The sequence below is a fragment of the Magallana gigas genome, chromosome 6 (assembly GCF_963853765.1).
Source record: "Magallana gigas chromosome 6, xbMagGiga1.1, whole genome shotgun sequence".
In the NCBI taxonomy this organism is placed as follows: domain Eukaryota; kingdom Metazoa; phylum Mollusca; class Bivalvia; order Ostreida; family Ostreidae; genus Magallana; species Magallana gigas.
Window position 1 is genome coordinate 5931966 of NC_088858.1, and position 22456 is coordinate 5954421.

At 35.9% G+C, this 22456-nt stretch overlaps 3 protein-coding genes across 4 annotated transcripts in view; all 3 read left to right on the forward strand.

The window, feature by feature from the left end:
* Positions 1-2176, forward strand: part of LOC105347903 (mitochondrial substrate carrier family protein ucpB) — a 32167-nt gene extending 29991 nt beyond the window's left edge. For both annotated transcript variants that reach the window (XM_066087716.1, XM_066087714.1), the window contains exons 3-6: positions 41-180; positions 508-713; positions 943-1108; positions 1482-2176. In XM_066087716.1, coding sequence (XP_065943788.1) covers positions 41-180; positions 508-713; positions 943-1108; positions 1482-1669 — 700 coding nt within the window. In that variant the 3' untranslated portion in view covers positions 1670-2176. The remainder of the gene's footprint in view (positions 1-40; positions 181-507; positions 714-942; positions 1109-1481) is intronic.
* A 2110-nt stretch (positions 2177-4286) lies between these two features.
* Positions 4287-8780, forward strand: LOC105347905 (G kinase-anchoring protein 1). The gene is made up of 10 exons (XM_011457153.3): positions 4287-4510; positions 5413-5526; positions 6140-6217; positions 6346-6499; positions 6791-6924; positions 7456-7557; positions 7673-7736; positions 8128-8198; positions 8307-8384; positions 8509-8780. Exons 1-10 carry the CDS (start codon positions 4361-4363, stop codon positions 8530-8532), a joined length of 969 nt encoding a protein of 322 aa, XP_011455455.3. The 5' UTR covers positions 4287-4360; the 3' UTR covers positions 8533-8780.
* Positions 8781-11243: 2463 nt separating this feature from the next.
* Positions 11244-21559, forward strand: LOC105347906 (sodium/glucose cotransporter 4). The gene is made up of 16 exons (XM_066087718.1): positions 11244-11386; positions 12455-12648; positions 12826-12897; positions 13005-13109; positions 15094-15153; positions 15664-15768; positions 16078-16183; positions 16440-16520; positions 16604-16809; positions 17031-17166; positions 17342-17449; positions 19064-19214; positions 20071-20239; positions 20468-20683; positions 20873-20996; positions 21210-21559. The coding sequence occupies exons 2-16, from the start codon at positions 12544-12546 to the stop codon at positions 21413-21415; spliced, it is 1950 nt and encodes a 649-aa protein (XP_065943790.1). The 5' UTR covers positions 11244-11386; positions 12455-12543; the 3' UTR covers positions 21416-21559.
* Positions 21560-22456: the final 897 nt, after the last annotated feature.

Below are 22456 nucleotides of genomic sequence, written 5' to 3' on the forward strand. Positions count from 1 at the left end.
TAACTTTGTTCGCACTGACCCCGTTCCTTGTTTTGGTCAGCCTTCTACCGTCTTTGATGCGGGAGGGGTCCTACAGTACAATCAGACTGGGTGCCTACGAACCGCTGAAGGTGTACTTTGGCGCCACCGACCCTGCTCATACCCCGCTGTGGAAGAAGATTTGTGCCGGTGCTATATCAGGTTGGTCATAGACTGACATAGAGAGGGAATTCAAGTCAAATGTTTTTCGTATCGCAAGCTATGGAGGAATGGAAAAAAAATTCTATTCAGTTACCTTTTTAAAAGAAGGGAGGGTATTTTCATCAAAATTTCCCTTGTTCGATGATTATTATCTTTAAAGATTAAACATTTTTGGTTACAGTATACATTCCAAAATTTTGTTACATATTTTTTATTTTTTTTGGTGCTCTGTAGTATTGCTTTGTTGTTCTTGGAATTAACAGCAAAAATACCCCCAACAATATATGTACAGTGTTTCTAATTGATGGTGAAACGTTTCCTTAACAGGGACCATCGGGAGCGCCATTGCGACGCCGACAGATCTGGTCAAAGTCAGGATGCAAGCCCAGGGCAAGCTCTTTGATGGAGAAGTGCCCAGATACAAGAGTACATTTTCGGCTTTCAAAGAGATAATCCAGACCCAGGGCCTCCGGGGGCTGTATACTGGCGTGGGACCCACCGTAAAACGAGCAGCCATATTGACGGCTACCCAAGTGAGTGGATCTGTTCTTTCAATACGTAGTTAATCATTGTAAATGTAAATAATGGGAATGTTGGTATATAGTAGCAGTGACGTTTGACTTCCAAACTCATGTCCATTCACGTGTAAATTAATTGTTGAAAGTGAAGTGAACAAATTCCGTTATTATTTCCTTAATAACTACAAATGCTCCCTTTATCAAATTCTACCAAAATTTTAAAGATATGGCAATTTCTCGACAGATTCCAAGCTATGATCACGCAAAACACACCATTTTGAACGCTGAACTTATGAAGGAAGGTCCCGCTCTTCACGTGATATCTTCCATGATAGCAGGGTTCATGACAGCACTGACCACATCACCAGTTGACGTCATCAAAACACGAATCATGAACCAAAAGTCACATGGTAAAGTTATGTAGGGCGTGTGTTTTATTGTGTTGTACTAAACGTTACTTGGTTATCTTTAGAAAATTTTATGAAATAAACATAATTGAATTCGGATACATCTTTTAAACAACATGTGTATACTATAAATGATCCAAGGGTGCCCCTTGGATCATAAGAAAATTAATACTTCTGTAGGGGTTGTTGGATTCATACACCGGTTTAGCATAGTTAATACATTTCTACTGTTCCTCTGGAAACACGGTTGTGAAGAGAAAGAGATGCACATCCAATACATGACTAGACATCTAAAAAAAAACTACGACCGAACTTATACTTTCATAAGAGCTAAAATAAAAATAATACATGGGAGTGTGGTTTTTTTCTGTTTCAGGTGTAGCTCATCATGAGCGTGTGTACAAGAACGCCTTTGACTGTTTCTTAAAGACTTTGAGGTCAGAGGGACCTTTTGGGCTGTATAAGGGCTTCATTCCAAACTGGATGCGTATAGGACCTCACACAATCATCACATTCTTTATATTTGAGGAGCTCCGTCACCTTATAGGAATGGACCCTGTATAATAGAGCTTGTAGTGGATATAATTAACCATTGCGTCCCTGATACGATGTATCACAGTCAACCTAAAGCAAGACCCCGGTATTTCGCAACGAAATGAAAAAGTAGGGGCTGAATGTTGGACTACAATGTGAATTTTAAAAAATACAGATGTGTGCTGTATACAAATTCGTTTGAATTGCCGTGATATTCTACCTCAGTGGGAGTAAAAAAAATAACCTTACTGTGTCTCGGAACGGGCTCTAAACGGGGTCCGTTAAAATATTATTTTAACGATTGTTTTAACATTCTGTTCACCCCGGTGGTACAAAACCAACGCAAGAGTTTCTACATCTACTTTGATTAAAGCGACATACTTGTATTATAGATCTGTGATCAAATGAAATTCTCAAGATTTCAACCCATCTGCATATTTTAGCATGAGATTTATGTATGGTTTTTTGTACAAGATGTTTTAGATATTTTTGATGATGTTGAACGGTTCCCGAAGACAATAAATACAAGGGAAACCAGATGAATTTGTTCTGAAAATATCTGCATAGAGTTTCAATCTCTTTCAACATGTATATGTAGCTCAAACAGAAACAGAGACAATCATTGTGTTTCATCTATTATCAGTAGTGGACCACAACTTTCTCAAATGTAAAGATTTTCAAAGATTTTTTTGTAACATGTTTTTGTCCCATACGATACTATTTTTAAGCGGGGTAACTATTTAGAACCATTTTAATAAGACCTTGGACTTTCAGTAGGATGTAACAATCTATTTCTTGCGTCAAAACAAGTTAATATGACGCTGGTTTCAAGCGAAATATACACCGATTGCGTAGTCTTTGTTCAATAACCAGACAAATCCTGTTGATTTCAAATAGCCATGGCTACGTTGTCTACAATGAAATAGACAGGCCTACGTCACATTGCCGTTTGACACAACTACCTAAAGTCCAAGCTCTTGTTAAAATGGTTTAAAAACTCTCATTTCAGCAAAATTACTCGATTTTCGCCCTACATACACAGAAGTGATTTGTTGTGTATTCTTAATCACTCTTTTTAGTTAACCTAACGATTTGCTTTAACATTGACCAGATAGGTTAAAAATGATATATATTTTTTCATAAAAAAATTATAAGGTTTATTTCGCCTTATTTGGCATGTATTTATGAATACTAAGTAATTGTATGGTGCATTGTTTTGCTCTGAAATATCATGCTCGCAGCCAAAACGAGTTTTCAGGTCTCTGTTAAAAAATACCAAAAAAAAAAAAAAAATTTAAAGCCGATAATGGTCTCTGTCTTGTGAAATCATGTTTCAACAAGAGGCCAATTGGCCTTAACGGTCACCTGAGTAGCATATAACCCATACACAAACTTGTCAAGGAGTCTCATATATGCATCTAATTAATTAGGTTTCATACTGGAGTAGAAAAATTATAAATTTGTAATGACGACCACCTCCCTGCCTGAAATCTTTCAAAAAGAACTGTGAAACCTATAATTTTGGCGAAAACTGAAAGATCTGGTCTACAAAATCATGATTTCAGTTTTCCTTTCAGGTGTGCGGGAGTAAAGATGATAATTTTTTAACATTATGTGCATTAACATCTATATATCCATTTTGGCCCTGCCCTAGAGTCAAAACCCATCCATGAGGGGACATGAAAATTTAAATTTCAGTAGAGGACTTCCTGGTAAACATAATTATTTGTCAGTTTTTATACAGATGTGTGAGAATAGAGAAGAAGATTTTTAAACATTATATGCATTAACACTATATTGCCATATTGCCCCCCCCCCCCCATGTCCTGAACCCCTGACCCAGGCCCCATGAATTTCAAAATTTAGGTAAAGGAGTTAGTGGACATTATAACTATGTACATGTATTCAGTTTTTGCTCACATGTGTGGGAGTAGAGAAGAAGATTTTTTAAAATTTAAAACATTTTTACTATATGGCCATATTGGCCCCACCCTAAAGCCTGAACACCTAACAAACGGGTCATGAATTTCACAATTTTAGAAGACGCTCTCATGGACATCATAATCATGCATTTAATTTTTAACAAATGAAAATGGGAGTAGAGAAGAAGGTTTTCTAAGATTTAATACATTTTTACTACATGGCCATATTGGCCCCACCCTACAGCCTGAACCCCTGACCCAGGGATCATGAATTTCACAATTTTGGTAGAGGGCCTCATGGACATCATAACCAGGCATTTAGTTTTTAACAAATATATATGAGAGTAGAGAAGAAGATTTTCTAAGATTTAATACATTTTTACTATAAGGCCATATTGGCCCCACCCTAGAGCCCGAACCCCTGACCCAGGGGTCATGAATTTCACAATTTAAGTAGAGGGCTTCATGGACATCATAACCAGGCATTTAGTTTTTAACAAATGTATATGAGAGTAGAGAAGGGATTTTCTAAGATTTAATACATTTTTACTATATGGCCATATTGGCCCCACCCTAGAGCCTTGATAAAAAACAATAATATCTTTTTATTATAAGAAGAACATTTAACGTCAGATGCCTTAGTATGTTATTTTTAATCAAAATTAAGACAGTCCACAAAAAGGCTCAAAAGCCTCTCTAGCATCTGAATTAAAATCGGGCTCGGGATACATTATTGCACAAAATTTTGCAAACAACGTGAGATTGATGAATAAAAAAAAAACATAAAAACATCTGGAAAATGGCAAAAGTTGTGGCATCTAGATTTGCTCTGTTAAAAGTTGAAGGAGATGATGACGACAAGGAAAAGAAAGCTGCCCAAAAAGCTACCAATGCACAGACCAACAAGAAAAAGAACAAAAAGAAGAAAGGCGGCCAACAAGATGAAGAGGTAACTTTCTGAATCCCATTCCTTGTGCGCATCGAAGCAAGTCTCAGAAATCAGACTGGATTCAGCAGATGCCACTGGAACTATGAGTGAAATAATTTACTAAACAAGTTTGTCGTATAGTGCGAAACACTGCAGCAAAGTTATTAGACAAATAATAAATAATGTTCGTATTTATATAATTTTCATTTTTGGGAGTTGATTTTAATCAACTCTCCTATGCAGTTACTCTGACAAACCGAAAGTGAAACAGTGTTTGGATCAAAGCATAAATCATCGCCGCTGACAAGAATTAGTTCCTGAGAATACTTGATAAATCCGAAATAATGAATGCTAAAGCATTGTTTTTCAAGGAAACATATTTATGAATACCTTGAAAATAGTTAGATTTTAAATGGTACAAACAATTTAGATATTTTTTGTAGTTGTATGTATTCTTACACCAGAGTTCAATATAGTCTCGTTCAACTCGACGCTCGGCTGTCTCCGTGAATCTCTGACAAGCAGAGGGTCTCTCTTGCTTGTCGGAGATTAACGGCGACAGCCAAGCGTTTGGTTGATAATATTGCTTGGGTCCATAAATTTTCTAGAAATATTTCTATCACTGATACATAGTTTGTTTGCATGAATTTATTCTATCTTTAAATATTACTTATAATAACATGATTCATCCGAAAATTCATATTCTAAAAATGTGCGTAATTCAAATACAGATTAGAAACTACCTGTACTTGTCATGCAATATAACATATCATTGATTTTAAAATAGAAAACCATCGATAAAATCAACTCCCGTCAGTTCTTTGGTACTTTGATTTTTAAATGCCGGTGTGTACTTTTTAGTGATGTGGTGTTAGAAAGTAACATGTATTTTAAAATTTTTAATAATGGATTATCATTAACAGTTGCGGAGTTTGGCGTTTGGTCGACCAACATCAGGCCAGCAAAGGTCAAACAAGAAAAAGACAGCAGCTCCCTCAGAGGAGGAGTGGGAAAAATGGCAGGAAACTGATAAACAGGTGAGAACAGGTATAGGTACAGAAGGTGTACTCAGGTTCACAATACAGTGATTTATCTAGGGCATAATTACCAGCAATATTTGGTATATTTCCCCAAGAGAAATTTTTTTCATAATCTCCTCTTTTCCCCTTTTGATAAGTAAACTTTCCCTCTTTACTATGATAAAATGCTGAAATTATTATCCTTTTCTTTTTATTGTGCTTATAGCTACAGTACTCCAAATGGGTTAAGTGTGTTAATTATGTAAGCATTTGAATTGTGTAAGCATTTTATGTACTCTTAATAGTCATACAAATGCTGAAATTCACTTTGAGGGCTTCGGTCCTCTGGTGCCCCCAGTAGGCTGAAGCCCCAGGCTGATTTTCTCATTTCTTTAGAGAGGGTACTTTCCCCCAAAACCTAGATTAATCACTGCACTAACTTGCAGCAAGTGGACATGTACAGAAATACATGGTCAAGTAAAGGTTGACAAACTAGCTGACAAACAGGTTGACATAGAAAAATGAAAATGACCAACAGTTCAGATCTTTATACTCTATGTGTAATCTCCATAACCATTGTACTGCTGTTTGGAGTTTATGTCTAAAGAAATAATGATTTTTTTTCTTCCAGGTAACTGCCGATGCATATGAAAAAGACCTAGAAGAAGCACTATTGCAAAGCAAATTGGAATTTGAGAAAAAAGAACAGGTAGTGTATATTGAATTAATAGATGAAAGTTGAAATTCACTCTGTAGATACATTGAGAGTCTGTATGTGAGAAAAGACAAATACAGTTTTAAGCAGCAATATCAGAGTTATTTTTCTTGCACCATTAGGCCAAGAAGATGGTGCCTGAGACAGGACCTCCTGAAATCCCGACACAGGGAAAGGAGGACAAAAAGAAGAGAAAGCACAAAGATAAGCCAGCCACGATGAGTCTCGACGAATTCAACCAGATGAATGCAGAGAAACCCAGTGGCTTCCCTGATGGTTTGTTTCATATACTAGTACATGTACTGAACATGATGATATAAAGGAAGTTTTTTTAGTGTTTTAAATGTATTTAAAGACCTTCTTTAATTGGTCCTTCTGTATCTAACTTTGGAGGTTATGATTCTAAGATAAACTAAGAAATTGAGTACATGTTCATAAAAGAATTGGAAAAATTACAACAGTTTTAAAATGTTTCTAATTTATCAAAACATTGTCTATGTAAAAATTTATTTCAATTTAAATTGACGAAGTGGTGTTAGATTTAATTTTGTTCTCTGACATTGTTAGAGTTAGACGAGATCCCCAGTCCTGTACCTCCCCACACAAACGGTGCAGAGATCGATCCCAAATTCTTCTCCCACCTTGACGACAGCGTTCAAAAGATTATACAGAAAGAAAAAATACAGGAGGAATATCAAAAGGTTGGATACATAGAAGTATTCAAAGGAAATACTTGTCATGTTCTAAAGATATTAGATAATTTACATGTGATTGTTATTATACCTGATAGACATATCATGTATTTATTAAAAAAATGAATTGAATTACCAGTACTTTTCAAACCGATTTTGAAAATGCAGATTTCTGAGTATTTTATTTGCACAATTATTTTAAAACCATGCATGGTCAATTTTGCAATATCATTGGGTTTTATGAAGGGATTACATAGTACATGTATAAGTTTATAATCTACAAATATAAAGAAATATTTTTATCAAACCTGTGTTCGAATTGTTATGATATTAGAGCTTTCTCTCTACCTACCTATCAGTAAATGTTAACTATTAACCAGAATCCCATTTTGAAAATACACAGTTTCTATCATTTGACACCAATAATGTTGATATTTACCTGAACTCAATCTGACACTGTGAATTCTAACACAGAACTATCAGACCAAACCTTGTTGGTTTTAAAAAGCTCTTGAACATGTATGATTTGTATTTTAACAGCATTTTGCAGTTGAAAGTGTTGTCTCAGCAAAACATAAAAAGGAAATGGAGAAAAAAGACAAAGAAATAGAGTTTCTAAGAACATCTATGAAGAAGTTAGAGGTGATTTATCTATGCATAATTTACCTGTGATGTTTCTTAATCTAAATAGTACTTTTGTTTTGTATCAGATTACATACATTTTCATGCTTTTATTATTGATAATGTCATGATGTAGGAGGAATACAAACAAGTCAAGAAGAGGAACAAGCAGCTATGTGTGATACTGGCTCAGGGAGAAAGTAAGTCATCGTTTTGTAACACACAGGGCTCAGGAAAATCATATGAAAAGCTTGACTAAGGGAAAGAGATAGTTTTGATATTTTATGATGTTCTCGATAAAGAATGCCTAACAGAGAGAGAGAGAGAGAGAGAGAGAGAGAGAGAAATGATAACAAACTGAGTTCAAAAATTAAATTGTTGTATTTTTAAATTTACAGTTTTTCCCCTTATAAGTTATGAGTTATGAGAATAAATTAGTCAACTATTTCATTGTGACCTAGGTAACATTCTATATACATGCAATGTTAACAATTTTCAGCCAATCAAACAGCATGTTACAACCATTATTTTTATGAATTATTTTAAAACAAAAATGACAACATATAAAACCATACAATATTATTATTACAGTGAAGGATAAGGCAGAAGTTCTGATGCAGGTGGATCAACTAACTCAGGTCAAGGATGAACTCACAGAACAGGTAAAATCACCATGGCAACTGTTGGTTTTAAATATTGTATCCAATTTGAGAAGAAGCAAATACACCAGAACTTCCTTAATTGGATACAATCTTTTGTTTGATTTGCAGGTAGCTGAGTTGACAGCTGAGTTAGAAAAAGAAAGGTCAAAAGTTCACAGTCTCAAGTCAGAAGTTGATAAATTTAAGGTAATCAGATTTTGTCTGTCAAAAAAGATTTAAACTAGAAATTCATCTGTTTCAGGTACAGAATATAATTGCAAATTGTTGAGTATAATATATTATCAGAAACAAACCGCTTTTGGTTTTGTAGGGAGGCAAACATGTTGGGAAATGATCGGTGCAATGAAAACAATACAGGAACTCAGCGAACTCTAGGAAAAAAGCCAGTTTTGTTTTTCTTCAGTTCATCATTAGAAAATGTGACAAACAATGGCTGTTTCAGACTCATTGTTTCTAAGTGATGCAAAGGAATGAGAAGTCTTGTAGCCGAGCAGTGTTGTGAGACGTAAATTGGAGAATTTTATCATAATGGTTCTTTTATATTTTTTCATTAAATTGTTTTTTTCTGATGAAAAAAAATTCCCTTGATCTTTGTTTTTCATTATTGTAGTTCCTCAGGAAGATAATCAAAATAATTAATAGCGCATTAAAATAGAGAACAAAGCCATAATACTATCAATGATAAAATTGTGATCTTGGTATAGTGAAATAGATATTATTGGTATATATTTTATTGAACTGATGTTGATTGTTTTTTATTATCAGATCTAACGAGATTAGTATATCATCATAAATACTATATAATAAAAGATGTGTTCCTTCATTTAGCGGATGCTGTCGCAGCTGATCTTTCATAGACAGTATTCAGCTTTCTTTGAAGGGTATTTAGTGCATTAAAATAATTGCAATAAGGATTGATGAATCATCAGTTAAGATCAGTTGTATTGAAAATAATCCTATTTTATAAACTCTGCTTTTTAAACTCACCTTAGCTGAAAGCGCAAGTGAGCTTTTTTGGTAACTTTTTGTCCAGACTCTGTCTGTCTGTCCATCTATAAATGTTTTACATATTTTACCTTTTCTCCAGAACCACTAGGCCAATTTCAATTAAATTTGGCACAAAGCATCATTGGGTGAAGGAGATTTATGTTTGTTAAAATAAAGGGCCATATCTTCTTTCAAGGGGAGATAATAAGGAAATAATGAATTTTTTCACCCTTTTTCAATCCTCTAAAAAACCATTCAGGCTGAAAAGCTGAAACATACAATGGACAATGGAATCTTTACATAGGAATATGTAGAGAAAACTTTTATAATCTTTAAAACCATTTGGCTAGAAAAGCTGTAACATGTGTGGAAGCATCCTCAGGTAGTGTAGATTCAAGTTATCCAAATCAAGATCCAAGAGGGTAGAGTGGGCCACAATGAGGATAAAATTTTTAAATAGGAATATATAGAATAAATCTTTAAACATTTTCTAAAGCTGTACTTTAGTAAAAGAAACCTGATATAGTGTAGATTCAAGTTTTTCAAAATCAAGATCTTCTGAGGTAGGGTTGGGCCACATTAAGAGGTCCAGTTTTATAAAGGACATTTTTAAAAATTATTTTTAAAAACTCAAATGTTCATGGTGTTTCTTATATGCAAGCATCTTGACTTTGTTGGTTCTGAATTATTTAAACTGTGGGTCTGGACAATTCTCTCGCTTAACAAGGGATTACAAAAGGGGCTTTATGTTTAACATTAGAATATTCGGAGAAAAAATTTAAAATCTTTTTATACAGGATCTATTCTACTGCATTGTACACATATTTTGTATATGACTTCATAAAGCTGATTTTTATTATGGCTATTGTTGCTCAGGTGACCGATGTGGCCCATGGGTCTCTTGTTACATTAATATCTCTCTAAGGGTGTTCACATCCCTAGTGAATCTACTAGCCCTTACTTTGGTATTCATGGGAGCATGAAGGTGACGTGCGTTGCAACAACAAAAAAATGAACAACCGTGGAAAGCATTCTACTGTTTGAGTTCCATTTCTTTCTGAATTTCTCAAAAAATAATTTATGAAATGATCAGAATAACTTGATTCGTTGTTAATCAGAACGTTTTATGTCAGGAAAGACAAATTATTCTATTTAATCTAGCTAAAAAAAAACCAAGATGGGTCAGGAAGTAATGAATAATCGCTCATAGTTCACATTCATTTGGCTTAGTCAATCACAAAACTTTACAATGAGACACCTTTTAACAAAGATAACCATTTTTTATTATATTTTTTTTAAGAAGAAAAAACACCTACGAAATACTGTTGAAAAAATAGACACGTCTGATTAAATCTTGATCCATTTCTGTCAGCAGCTTTATGACCACAATCGGTTTTCTGATTTTTGGGAGTTGATTTTAATCAACTCTCCTATGCAGTTACTGTGGCAATCCGAAAGTGAAACAGTGTTTGGACCTAAGCACAAATCATCACCGCTGACAAATCTTAGTTCTTAAAAATAATACAAAAATTCGATGTAATGTATGCTGAAGCATTGTTTTTCAAGGAAACTTATCTATAAACACTTTGAAAATAGTCAGATTTTATATAATACGAACTATTTAGCTATTTTTGTAGTCTCATGTATTCCTACGCCAGAGTTTAATATAGTCTCGTTCAACCAAACGCTCGGCTGTCTCCGTAAATCTCCGACAAACAGAGAGGCTCTGCTGGTTGGCGGAGATTAACGGAGACAGCTGAGCGTCTGGTTGAACGAGACTAGAGTTCGATATCAATAGTGCTCAGATCCATACAATTTTAAGAATTGTTTTGATTACTAATAAATAGTTTGAAATCTATCTTTAAATATTACACAAAATGATTCATATGGGGTTTCTCTAATTTCTTGTCGGAAAAGTCTAATAAAATTTCATATTATAAAAAAGTGCGTAATTTAAATACAGACTACAAACTAATTGCCACGCAAGATAAGTTGATTTAAAAATAAATAATAATCGATAAAATCAACTCCCGTCAGTACTTCAGTACTTTGATTTAAGATGTGCACCTGTGTAGAGATTTTAAGATTGACGAGATGCACTTCTCCAGTCTGAGGCTTAGATTGTGGCGTGTAGAATTTCAGTTTCATCGCATGCAGTTGGTAATATATGTTTTTTGTAAAGTGGAAATCCAAAGTTTGTGGTAAGACAGTTCATCTCTCTCTCTCTCTCTCTCTCTCTCTCTCTCTCTCTCTCTGTGATATTTTTTTACATAATAAAATATTGTTTAAACTAAACTCTCTCTCTCTCTCTCTCTCTCTCTCTCTCTCTCTCTCTCTCTCTCTCTCTCTCTCTGTTAACACGTTATTGCACTCTTACGGATTTTTTTTAACAAAAGCAAATTACGACCCGCATGTCCCTACATCCTTCAAAAGATATAAGAATAATGTTGAGATTTAAGTTGGAATAAACCAATATATCATACGGAATTTAAAACATAACAATATCAAAATAGATGCACCATATACCAATGTGTTTCGTATTCTATACTTTCATTTGTAGATCGCCAAACGTTATTTGAGAATCTTTACGATATTCAGTTGCTAGTTTTATGGTCCTCAAACTTTGTTTCCTATCTGTATATCAGGCAATAGATCTCCACCTCCTTCCTGGTCTCACTGAACACAGTGAGTGTACATACACATCTATATATACATGTACATGTACTAGTCTATATATCAAGTGTCCGTTCACAGACTCTTGATTCGTCGATTAGCTCCTAACACAGCTGACTTCGAGTACTCTTACCACTTGGTCACCTTCTTACATTGCACTATTAATTGCTTGATCGAAATTCAAGATATATACATATATTCTCGAAAAGAGATTGTGACTTCGAATTAGAAATTCACTAAACACTGACAGCGTGAAAAAGAACTACATGAATTATATACATACCGCCGTCTTGCATGAAACACCATTAATATACGAGTAACATTTACACGTGCACATTTAGATTTATGGTGTTGTAGACCGTTATAACCCTGGAATCATTTCTATGCTAATTTTTAACACAATTACTGTTTGATAAGGTTATCACACCCCCATCTCTCCACCCCTAGCCTACAAAAAACTGATATCAAATGACCCAGATATAAATTTTATTTAAAAGATGGTTGGGCACGTTCGATTGAGAAAGGTGATCAAGTATTTGAATTTCTCAGGTAAGCCTGTGTAGTGTGTCTGCTAACAGTTTTTGATGTATTATCAGCTAACAAGACTGGGTACACAGCGACATGATCGCGGCCGTTGTACACCTCTACCACTCAGTACCGGGGTAGTGACTGTCCTGTAACCAGAATGGCGAAGAACGGGACCGCGGCCTTCAGCTCCCAAGGGGTGGGGACCGTGGACGTAGTGGTCATAGTGATCTACCTGGCCTTCTGTCTGGCCACAGGAATATGGGTAACGTAACTCTCTCTCTTTCTCTCTCATTCATTTACCAAATCCTTTGCAAAAATTATTTTTTCAAATGTATTGAAATTAATGCACAGGCGAAATTATCCTGCCATCTTGCTTTAACTTTATGATAATATTGTAGTGACCCGTGTCTTCTAGTATACATGTAGTAGCTTCTTTCAGGCAACATGGAGGACGAACAGAGGCAGCATCAGTGGCTATTTTCTGGCGGGAAGAGAAATGGTCTGGTTTACCGTAAGTGTCAGATTTATTCAAAAGCCAAATATTCTACATAAATAAGAGTCAATATGTTAACATTTTATCATTTAATGAATAATTGGCTAATTGCTGTTGTCTTTAAGATCGGAGCCTCGCTGTTCTCGAGCAACATTGGGAGCGGGAGTTTCGTGGGTTTGGCGGGGACAGGAGCGGCCTCGGGGATCGCCGTGGCCAGCTACGAGCTCAACGTAAGTTCTATAATATCTCAGGCAGCAAATGTTACCCTATGCAATATAAATGAAATGTTTCTTTTATATTTGAGGATTTGTGATTTTTTAATTAATCGTACTTCACGTCAAAAGGATTGCAACTGAAGTAATGTGACGTCATTAACGTAGAGCGCTAAGCGTTGTGATTTTGTTTTTTGTTTTTGATGTCCATCTACCGCAGGGGCTCTTTCGTAAATTTCATGAATGGCCAAATCGTTTAACGCGTTTCAGGAAACGATCTTCATGTATATTAAGTGAATTGCGTGAATATTGATGAAAACTAGCATGTTATTATCTACAAAATTTGCATAATAAGAAATTCTAAAATATGGGTCATCCATCTGAAGCGTTTACTTAGAACTTTAACAGCGTCAGCTCAGTGCAGGGCGGACTGGGTGAATGGTGGCTTTCTGACTTAAATTGTATTGAGAACGGCAGGAAAAACGAGGCCTAGATAACATTTATTTACTTACCCAACATAGGTAATCTTAAAAAAGGGTGATTGTTGACAATAGGCAAGGCTGTTTACCTTATGCTATGCAACAGAATCATATTGCTTAAAAGCAGAACAGGGACGTCTAAAATAATTTGTGTCTTTGTACAATTTTGTAGAACTTCTGTGGTAACCTATAGCTATTGCTTTAAATTAATTTTCTTTTATCCCTGTCACTGTAAGGCATTATCATTTTTCTTGACTACATATATAAATTGATTTTGATTTACAGCTGTGTAATCTTTTTGTGTGTTCAAGTGTTGAACTTTGATACCCATTAGAATGTTTAAGGAGGAAAGGTAGCGAACGTAACAGGAAGTTTATGCACTTCTGAATATGGATTTACATATTATATACTACACTACAACTAATTTTATTTTGATTCCAAACGCATTGTCAATATCAATTTCTATTTGTACACACATTTAATTTAATAAATTAAATTGCACGTTATCCGGCATATTCTATGGGCCCCATTCCTTCAATAGTACCTTTCTTTTAATACATGTACCCGATTACATTAGCGTCGGAAACAAATTGAAAGTGGGGGGGGGGGGGCTAGACTTATCAGAAGGTTTGCCCCCCCCCCCCCCCAAAAAAATGTATTTGGTTATGGTTATAACAATAAAATGCTTTCTTTGAGTATTCATTTGGGATATGAAGGTAGCGACATTGCAGAAAAAATACATGTGATTTTTTTTTCTGCAATGATCGCTACCTTCATAACCCGCATGAATCATCAAAGAAAGCATTTTATTATTTATATTAACATCTTTCTTTTAACTAATTAATAAATTGATCATGAAAAGTTAGTTAGATTCACTAAATTACTGTATATGTACATAAGTACGTTAACTAAAAGAAACAACCAAATTGTCTTTTGAGAGACTTTGAGTCTGACATCATCATGATTATTTCGTTCAGTCCGTGATTTTTCTTACAGTAGGTCACTGTTGGCTTTGACCAATCGATAAACAGGGCGTGTCAATTTTAGCCCTGTCAATTTCTTGTCAGTTTCAGCCGTTGTAGATTTCGACCAATCAATAAAAGGGGGTGTAGATTTCTGTCTGTCTGTTTCTATAGAGCTATGAATTAACTACAAGTTTCCGTAAGAAATAGAGGAAATAATACTTGGTAGATGTAAATAAATAAAACTTTGCAACATAAGGGTTCCGACACCCATAGATTAAACAAAGCAAGATGTCAATTGTGATTACATTAGAGACGGGTGCTTGAGTAAGTTTCTCGATAAAAAGACGATAGTACGTACATACCTGTTGTTTGACACTCATCCTCCTGAACAAACTAATCGGTCGCAGATTAGAAAATAAAACATTTTCTTAAATATACTAATGAAAAAAGTTTCATAATATATCTTTGATTGCATGTATTTTTTATAATTGGGATGTTTTGTAAGACGCGCCCCTGCAGTATAAGTTACTGAGTTATCCCCCTTGTTCTCTCCTACAGGGTCTGTTCTGTCTGCTGATGCTTGGATGGCTCTTTGTTCCTGTCTACATCGCTAGCGGGGTAACCTACCTTACTGATTTACTAGCTATATCTATATTTTATGTTATATCTTGAAAATGACTAATTCCAGTGCTTTGTCGCGGTGTGATCTTACATATCTCTTGCGTAAAATCAATTTCTTTATACAATATTTCTCCACAAAGTCTGTTTCAATACATCATTCCTTATAAAATCAGTCTAAAATGTTGTGATTTACAATAAAACAAGTTTCGTCACACAGGACACATTACAGATGTATATATTAAGAGGGCTGGATGGCCTGACCATTTTTAGACTGTATTTATCTCTTTAGAAAAAAGAGCTCTGTATAAAAAAATTTCTTAAATAAATAATAGTTTATAGCCAAACAATCCATATCTAAATTTAAAATTGATCGATATCTGATCGGTAGTTTGTTGACCACCCAGCCCCCTCAAATCTCAGTACACTGTTCCATGCAGGTTTATAAATATTCTCAGTACTTAACTCCTTACAGGTGTATTTTTGTTCTCAGTACACAATTCCTTACAGGTGTACACCCTACCTGAGTACCTGAAGAAGAGGTTCGGGGGTCAGCGGCTTCAGGTGTACATGTCCGTACTGGCTCTGCTGATCTACATATTCACCAAAATATCAGTAAGGGAATAAAACAATAGAGAAAGTTAAGGTTTGTTTACTGTTCAACTAACGGTACGAATAATTGGCATTACCATTGCTACCGAAGATTTCGATACGGATAGAATTTGACATGTAGAAGATCTGTGATTGACACTGATAAGGTTAAGTTAAACACACAAGAAACTCAAAACATGCAAATTACATACTGAACGTTTTTCCAAATATACATTAAACCTTGAATTATTTACTTATTCATTAAAATGTGACCTGGTGTGTTTGTTGAGGTGGTCTTTATACTGTAATTGGATGTACCATGTATGTTGACAGGTGGACATGTACGCTGGAACCATCTTCATTCAACAAGCGATCGGCCTTGATATTTATGTGGGCGTGGTCATTTTGCTGGCGATCTCAGCCGTCTACACTGTATCAGGTACCACGACCCCCTCACAAGACATCCATATCCAAGATTCCGGTCTGGAATCTGTGCCGATATAATCTTAGCATTACTGGGTTTTTTTCATTGCTTTGCTTCTACATCTTGGCTTCTGTCGTCTGATTTGTTACAACGTCGAAGATTTAGTTGTCTTTCTTCCGAAATTGATGAACCATTGAATGCAGACATGTACATACATGGTTCACTTCCCTTGTTGGTTATACTTACATTTTACATTGGGTATTTTTGACAGGTGGACTTAAGGCCGTCATCTACACAGACACCCTACAAACAGTCATCATGGTCGCCGGTGCTATTGTTCTCATGATATTAAGTAAGTTGTCAGACATTTACGCCTTCACAATCTCTAAGAAAACTCAAATCTACCTCTATTCACCTTTATATTCCAATCGCCAGGCTTTAACAAAGTTGGGGGGATAGAGAAGGTGTACACCCTGTACCCCCAGTCGGTGCCCACGCACCTGCTGAACGGCTCGGACTGCGGCCTCCCTCCCGCCGATGCCTTCCATCTCCTGCGTGACCCGGTCACTGGCTCCATCCCGTGGCCCGGGAACGTGGTGGGCATCACCATCCTCAGCTGCTGGTATTTCTGCTCCGACCAGGTAAAGCGACAAAACAATTTACGTCACAGTCGTTACGCTACGCAGATACGACTTACCTTACAAAAATATATACGTTTAGAATGTAAAAAACAAAGAAGGAACACTGTTGTATCATTTATCAATATGAAAACGAGAGTCTTTTAGAGAGTTTTAGAATAGATTATTACAGTCTTTTGTTCCATGTCTATCTCATTATTCGTGCATGTTTGTGTACGTTGAAGGTGCTGGTCCAGCGGTCGTTGGCCGCCAAGAACATGCATCACGTGAAGGGAGGGTCCATTCTGGCGGCCTACCTGAAGATCCTACCGCTGTTCACCACGGTGTTTCCAGGGATGATCAGCAGGATTCTATTCACAGGTAAGCGGTCTGCAGAGTGCATGCAGACTCTGTTGCAATGGCGTAAGAAAACTACTTCAAAGTACCCTCTCTGATCTTTTCAGGGGCAACTTTTCGAATATCTTGATTTCCTATCTGTAGAACCATAAACGTTGTATGCGTTCTAATGGTGCACATTGACTGACCTCTTTTGCAGATCAGGTGGGCTGTGTTGACCCGGAAGTATGTAAAGCTGTCTGCGACAACGAGGCTGGATGTACAAACATCGCATACCCCAAACTAGTCGTTGAGCTTATGCCCGAAGGTACTGATTTTCTACAAGAATATATTGATATAAAATTTTGAACTTTTTAATTACAGTTGAGACCCTTTTCGTTTTAAGTCAAGAAAAATAAAAGGCTTTGTCGCGTCTTTCAGGAACAACCTGAAATGGTAATCTTGCAGTAAATTCACGACACCCTTGTCATATCTTGTCATAGTTTCCTTATATTTTTTCAATGGAACAAATAATCTAAAAATCTTAAAATTTAAATCGTTCAAAATTATATTTGTTCTCACAAGGATCACTCTGGTGTTGACATACTGTCACATATAGAAAACGAGGAATGGCAGAAAGCTTGGTATTTTTCTAAAATGTTTATTTCATACTTGTGTTAACAAGTAAAACAATATTAAAAGCTTTGGAATAATTATATATAATAAACATGTTAACAAAAGACATGCATAGCATTATATAGTAATACGCATAAAAGAACACATACTATCGCCTATGCTATGTTTTCTGTCAACAAGATAATGGATATTACAAGCATGATAAAGACTTAACGTAGCGACAAACAACATTCCCGTCAAATACACGGCATTATGCATCATTGGAAGCCACAATTCTCACAGCAAAATATGCGGGGATAGATATTATGCAGGCATGCAGGAAAAATATAGATGCATGTCAAAGTGTAATGGAATGATTCAGAGTCACGTGATAAACAGTGGTTGCCGACCTTGTTTACAAAGACAACCAAAGCTAGTAAAAGTCGCAAACAAATCGGAATAAGTTTTATCCTGTATAGGGATATGAGCTTATTAATTCCAATGATATCAACATCAAATATAAGCAACACTTTACAGATGCTTTATAAAATCCATGATGTTACATGTACTGTAACAGTTCTTCGTAAGAATTTGGTGTGGATTTTATGAAAAACTGAAAAACTCCTTATACGTATAAAGACATACCACCTATTCCTGCTAACAATTTAGAACCATTTTTACTAGAGCTTGGACTTTGGATAGCGGTGTCAAACAACACTGTGAGGTAGGCCTGTCTATTTCATTGCTGGCCATTCAGCCATGGCTTTAGATTTGTTTGGATTTGGGCTAAGACTACGCAATTGGTCTATATATCGCATGAAACCAGCGTCTTTTTAAAGGTTAACACGCACTGCTTAATCATTTAATAAAAAAATAGATAGTTACGTCCTACTTAAAGTCCAAGGCTTTGTTGAAATGGTTCGAAGTATTTGGATATTTTCTAAAGATAAACTGGTGTCTTACGAGTACATGTACCAAGCGCGGATCCAGAAAATGATCTGCCTCTATAGACCCATGGATGTGTATCGATATCAGCACAATTTCCTTAGCATTTTAACGTGCACTAAATTTTTACCATAAAATTTAAAGATAGATACTGCCGTTGTCAAGAGACGTAACACGGTTTAAATGACGCAAGTATCAACTCCTCAATGTATCAACATTGCAATACTAACTCCATTGTCTTTTAGTCAAACGAATACACCTACCATTTTCATAAGAATGTATCTGCCACTGTCAAAAGAATATACATGTATCTACCATTGTTTTTTAAATGTTCAAGCACAGTTTAATTTGGTCAATCATAGTTCGGTATCCATAACAACAGGTTTAAAGGGTCTGATGTTAGCGGCCATGATGGCGGCGCTGATGAGTTCTCTGACGTCAGTGTTCAACAGCGCGAGCACGCTCTTCACCATGGATATCTGGAAGCGCGTGCGCCCTGGATCCACCGAGGGAGAACTTTTGGTTGTGGGCAGGTGAGTGTAAGGAAGTCAAATGATTTGAGGGTGTATCATTAAACTTTAACTGTACATGAAATAAAACTGGAATTGCCTTGAGTGTTGATTCTATAATTATAACAAGTGCCCATAGATTTCAAGACGTTCTTACTCCTTTTATTACTCTTCAGAGATAAAACGTCTCTATAAAAGAATAGCGGGGTATTCATTCATCGTGTATAATTCTCCGAATACTACTTCATTCAAGGACGGAGTTAATTAGAAATTTTACGTTAATGATACCGAGGTTTGATTAACTTCTCAAGGAGTTATTAGGGCGAGAAGGTACACCCTTACGAATTCAGGCCATATGTCAGCCTTGAATAACTAATTCTCTCTCTCTCTCTCTCTCTCTCTCTCTCTCTCTCTCTCTCTCTCTCTCTCTCTCTCTCTCTTTCTGGTAGCTCTTTTGTACAACATGTTGATAACGTGTCCGTAAATTTATCATACATTTCCTCTTAAAATGATACAGTAAAACACAGTTAAAGCGAACATACTTCTAACGAGTCCATGCTTAAAGCGTAGTCATTTGCCCTTTCATTCCTCATATATTGAAAACATATTCTAACATAATGTGATAAGAAATACTTAAAAAACGAATCAAAGCCACTATCCCCTGGCGTGTATACACAGGTGAATATTTATACAAACTACCCAAAAATTTATACCTCCTGCACCATAACACCCTACTTGTTTCTTTAGTGAAAAGAAGGAAAAAATTATCAGTTGATAGAAATAGTATACCCATAAAATCTATAGATATACTTATATATTCTATATTTATAATGACCCTGTAAAATTCACTCTAACAAAAACAACAGTTGCCCTTTTTCAGAGTGTTCATCCTGATCCTAGTAGTGATCAGCGTCATCTGGATGCCCGTACTGCAGGCCTCACAGGGGGGACAACTCTTCAACTACATCCAGGCAGTCACCGGTTACCTGGTCCCTCCCATCCTGTCCTTGTTTCTGTTAGCAATATTCTGGAAGAGGACCAATGAAAAGGTACCTGACTTATTCAACTTCTGATCCAAGCACTGGTCTTGGGATAATAAAACGCTCACGTTTGATTCCAGAATCACTTTCGAGTATATTGTGGAAAAGTAAGATTGAGATCGAAAGTGAGATCGTCCAAGTTTTATACCCTGAGGTTGATTTCAAGAACACTGAATCATTATGTACTTTCAAATTATAAGTAGTTAAACTACATATAGTTTTATTTTGGCCGTACAGGGCGCTTTCTGGGGACTAATCATCGGGATGCTGGTTGGAGCTACTAGGATGGGGTTGGACTTTGGGTACGGAAGTCCAAAGTGTGGTGAGGAGGAGTTCAGACCCGCCATCATCGCTAAAGTCCACTTCCTCCACTTCACCATCATCCTCTTCGTCCTCAGCCTGATCGCCATGGTCGTCATCTCTCTCCTCACCGACCCAATCCCAGAAAAACATGTGAGTGTTTACATGCGAAGTTTGATATCATCCTGTTCTTCAAAACAAACCATCTGAATTTAACGAACTATTTAACTATTTTGAATAGAACATAATATAAAATACAATTCAGAAACCTCATTCCGTCCTTTTTAAGAGTTGTGGTTCTGAAACCTTTACACATACTTGAGGCCCAAATTAATTTTACAGCTTATACGAATGACTTGGTGGTCGAGACATAGTATGGAAGAGAGAGAACCGTTTAAAGAGGAACTTGAATTTAATAACTTATCAACGTCCATTCAAAACAAGAGAATGGAAGAGAGGAAAGAAGGTGAGGATTCAAGTAAACCAATCACAACACCGCTTACATCTTCACTAGCCAAGAGTTTTCGGTCCACTTAGGTGCCCATAAACCGACACCTTTGGCTTGCGAAGATGCAGCGCTTATAAATGCAAAGACGTTAAACAATAACAAAAGAAATGTAGTTTGTAGTTTAAAAAAGGCTTGGAATACGATAAAGAATTGTTATCTTCTTCATTACAGTCAAAATGACGAAGTGGCGCCGTGCTCTGTATATTGTGTGTGGATACGAACCACCGAGACCCGTGACGGCAACGGAGGCGGAAATAGCCGAACAAAAACGACTTTTAACGAGTATTACCGAAAAGGGCAAATGGAAGTGGTTCGTGAATGCTAATGCTTTGATTTTGATGACATTCGGAATATTTCTGTGGGGATTCTTCAGCTAGTGTTCCGGAATAGCGTGTAGATATGATGAAATTTAGTAGATGGATCAGTAGTTTACTATATTGTAAATATATGTAACTCTTATTGCTTCCTGTATATATTTGTATTGTACAGATCAATTTATATTTATATCGTCCAAAAAATGGTTTTGTTGTGCTTTTTATTTTACCTTTTTAGCATGGTAAAATATACCAGATTTTTTAAACTTTGCCTTTTGAATGCGTGTCAATAATAGCTTCTTCCATGAAGTCTGAATCAACATATGACACATTTCCCTTGAATGTGATATACAAGACCAGGAGACTCGGACACATCTCGATACACCTGTAAATGGGAATGTTTCTTCACTGTAATCATTATATGAGTTGTCGTGACAGTTTGATTGATACTTATCTTAAATTACTCTCATTCAATATAACCGATTAAAATGGTGTATGGGATATATCTACCATATTCAGCATGCCATCTGGGAAAATGAATATCATATTTTTTTTTGTTAATCTACACATGTATAGAGAAATAACGATAACTTTAATATTTTGATAAATAATTATGAATGTAGCATTATTTTAGAAGTTGTAAGAAATGAATAGCATGATTCATCCCCCTTTTCTCAGAATTTTATGTAGCCACACCGCTTAGCGTTCATCCTTTGATTGCATACACTACGAGTATATGATGGATTTTGATCTTATGAAATGGAATTCGATTCCATGTTAATCTTTAATCTAATTTTAAACTTTTTAAAAATATTGATGCGAATCTAGTGAGGGCCGCCCCTGTATGCACTTCATGCACCATTTTTATGAAATCTAAACCACGCTGGGTCTTTGATGAGTCCTGGTTACATCACAGGTATTTCTTAAACCGATGCTGCGTGTGGATGTATTTTGAAATAGATTGGGAAATCAATATGATCTCTTAAGTGTTCAACAAACAGTTATTCTATTTGAACACTGCGATTGAGACCCAAGAAATATACATTACACGTGGTTTGGATACATCCAAAGAGGAATAGGAACCAAATGTGAAATTAAAGTAAT

What these genes read in the sequence shown, in the direction of transcription:
- LOC105347905 (XM_011457153.3), top strand. Translation starts at nt 4,361, where the DNA reads ATGGCAAAAGTTGTGGCATCTAGATTTGCTCTGTTAAAAGTTGAAGGA. An exon ending in TACAGGAGGAATATCAAAAG is followed by an intron (nt 6,925 to 7,455) that starts GTTGGATACATA and finishes GTATTTTAACAG; the next exon opens with CATTTTGCAGTTGAAAGTGT. An exon ending in GATACTGGCTCAGGGAGAAA is followed by an intron (nt 7,737 to 8,127) that starts GTAAGTCATCGT and finishes TTATTATTACAG; the next exon opens with TGAAGGATAAGGCAGAAGTT.
- LOC105347906 (XM_066087718.1), top strand. Translation starts at nt 12,544, where the DNA reads ATGGCGAAGAACGGGACCGCGGCCTTCAGCTCCCAAGGGGTGGGGACC. An exon ending in AGCCGTCTACACTGTATCAG is followed by an intron (nt 16,184 to 16,439) that starts GTACCACGACCC and finishes TATTTTTGACAG; the next exon opens with GTGGACTTAAGGCCGTCATC. An exon ending in AATGGAAGAGAGGAAAGAAG is followed by an intron (nt 20,997 to 21,209) that starts GTGAGGATTCAA and finishes TCTTCATTACAG; the next exon opens with TCAAAATGACGAAGTGGCGC.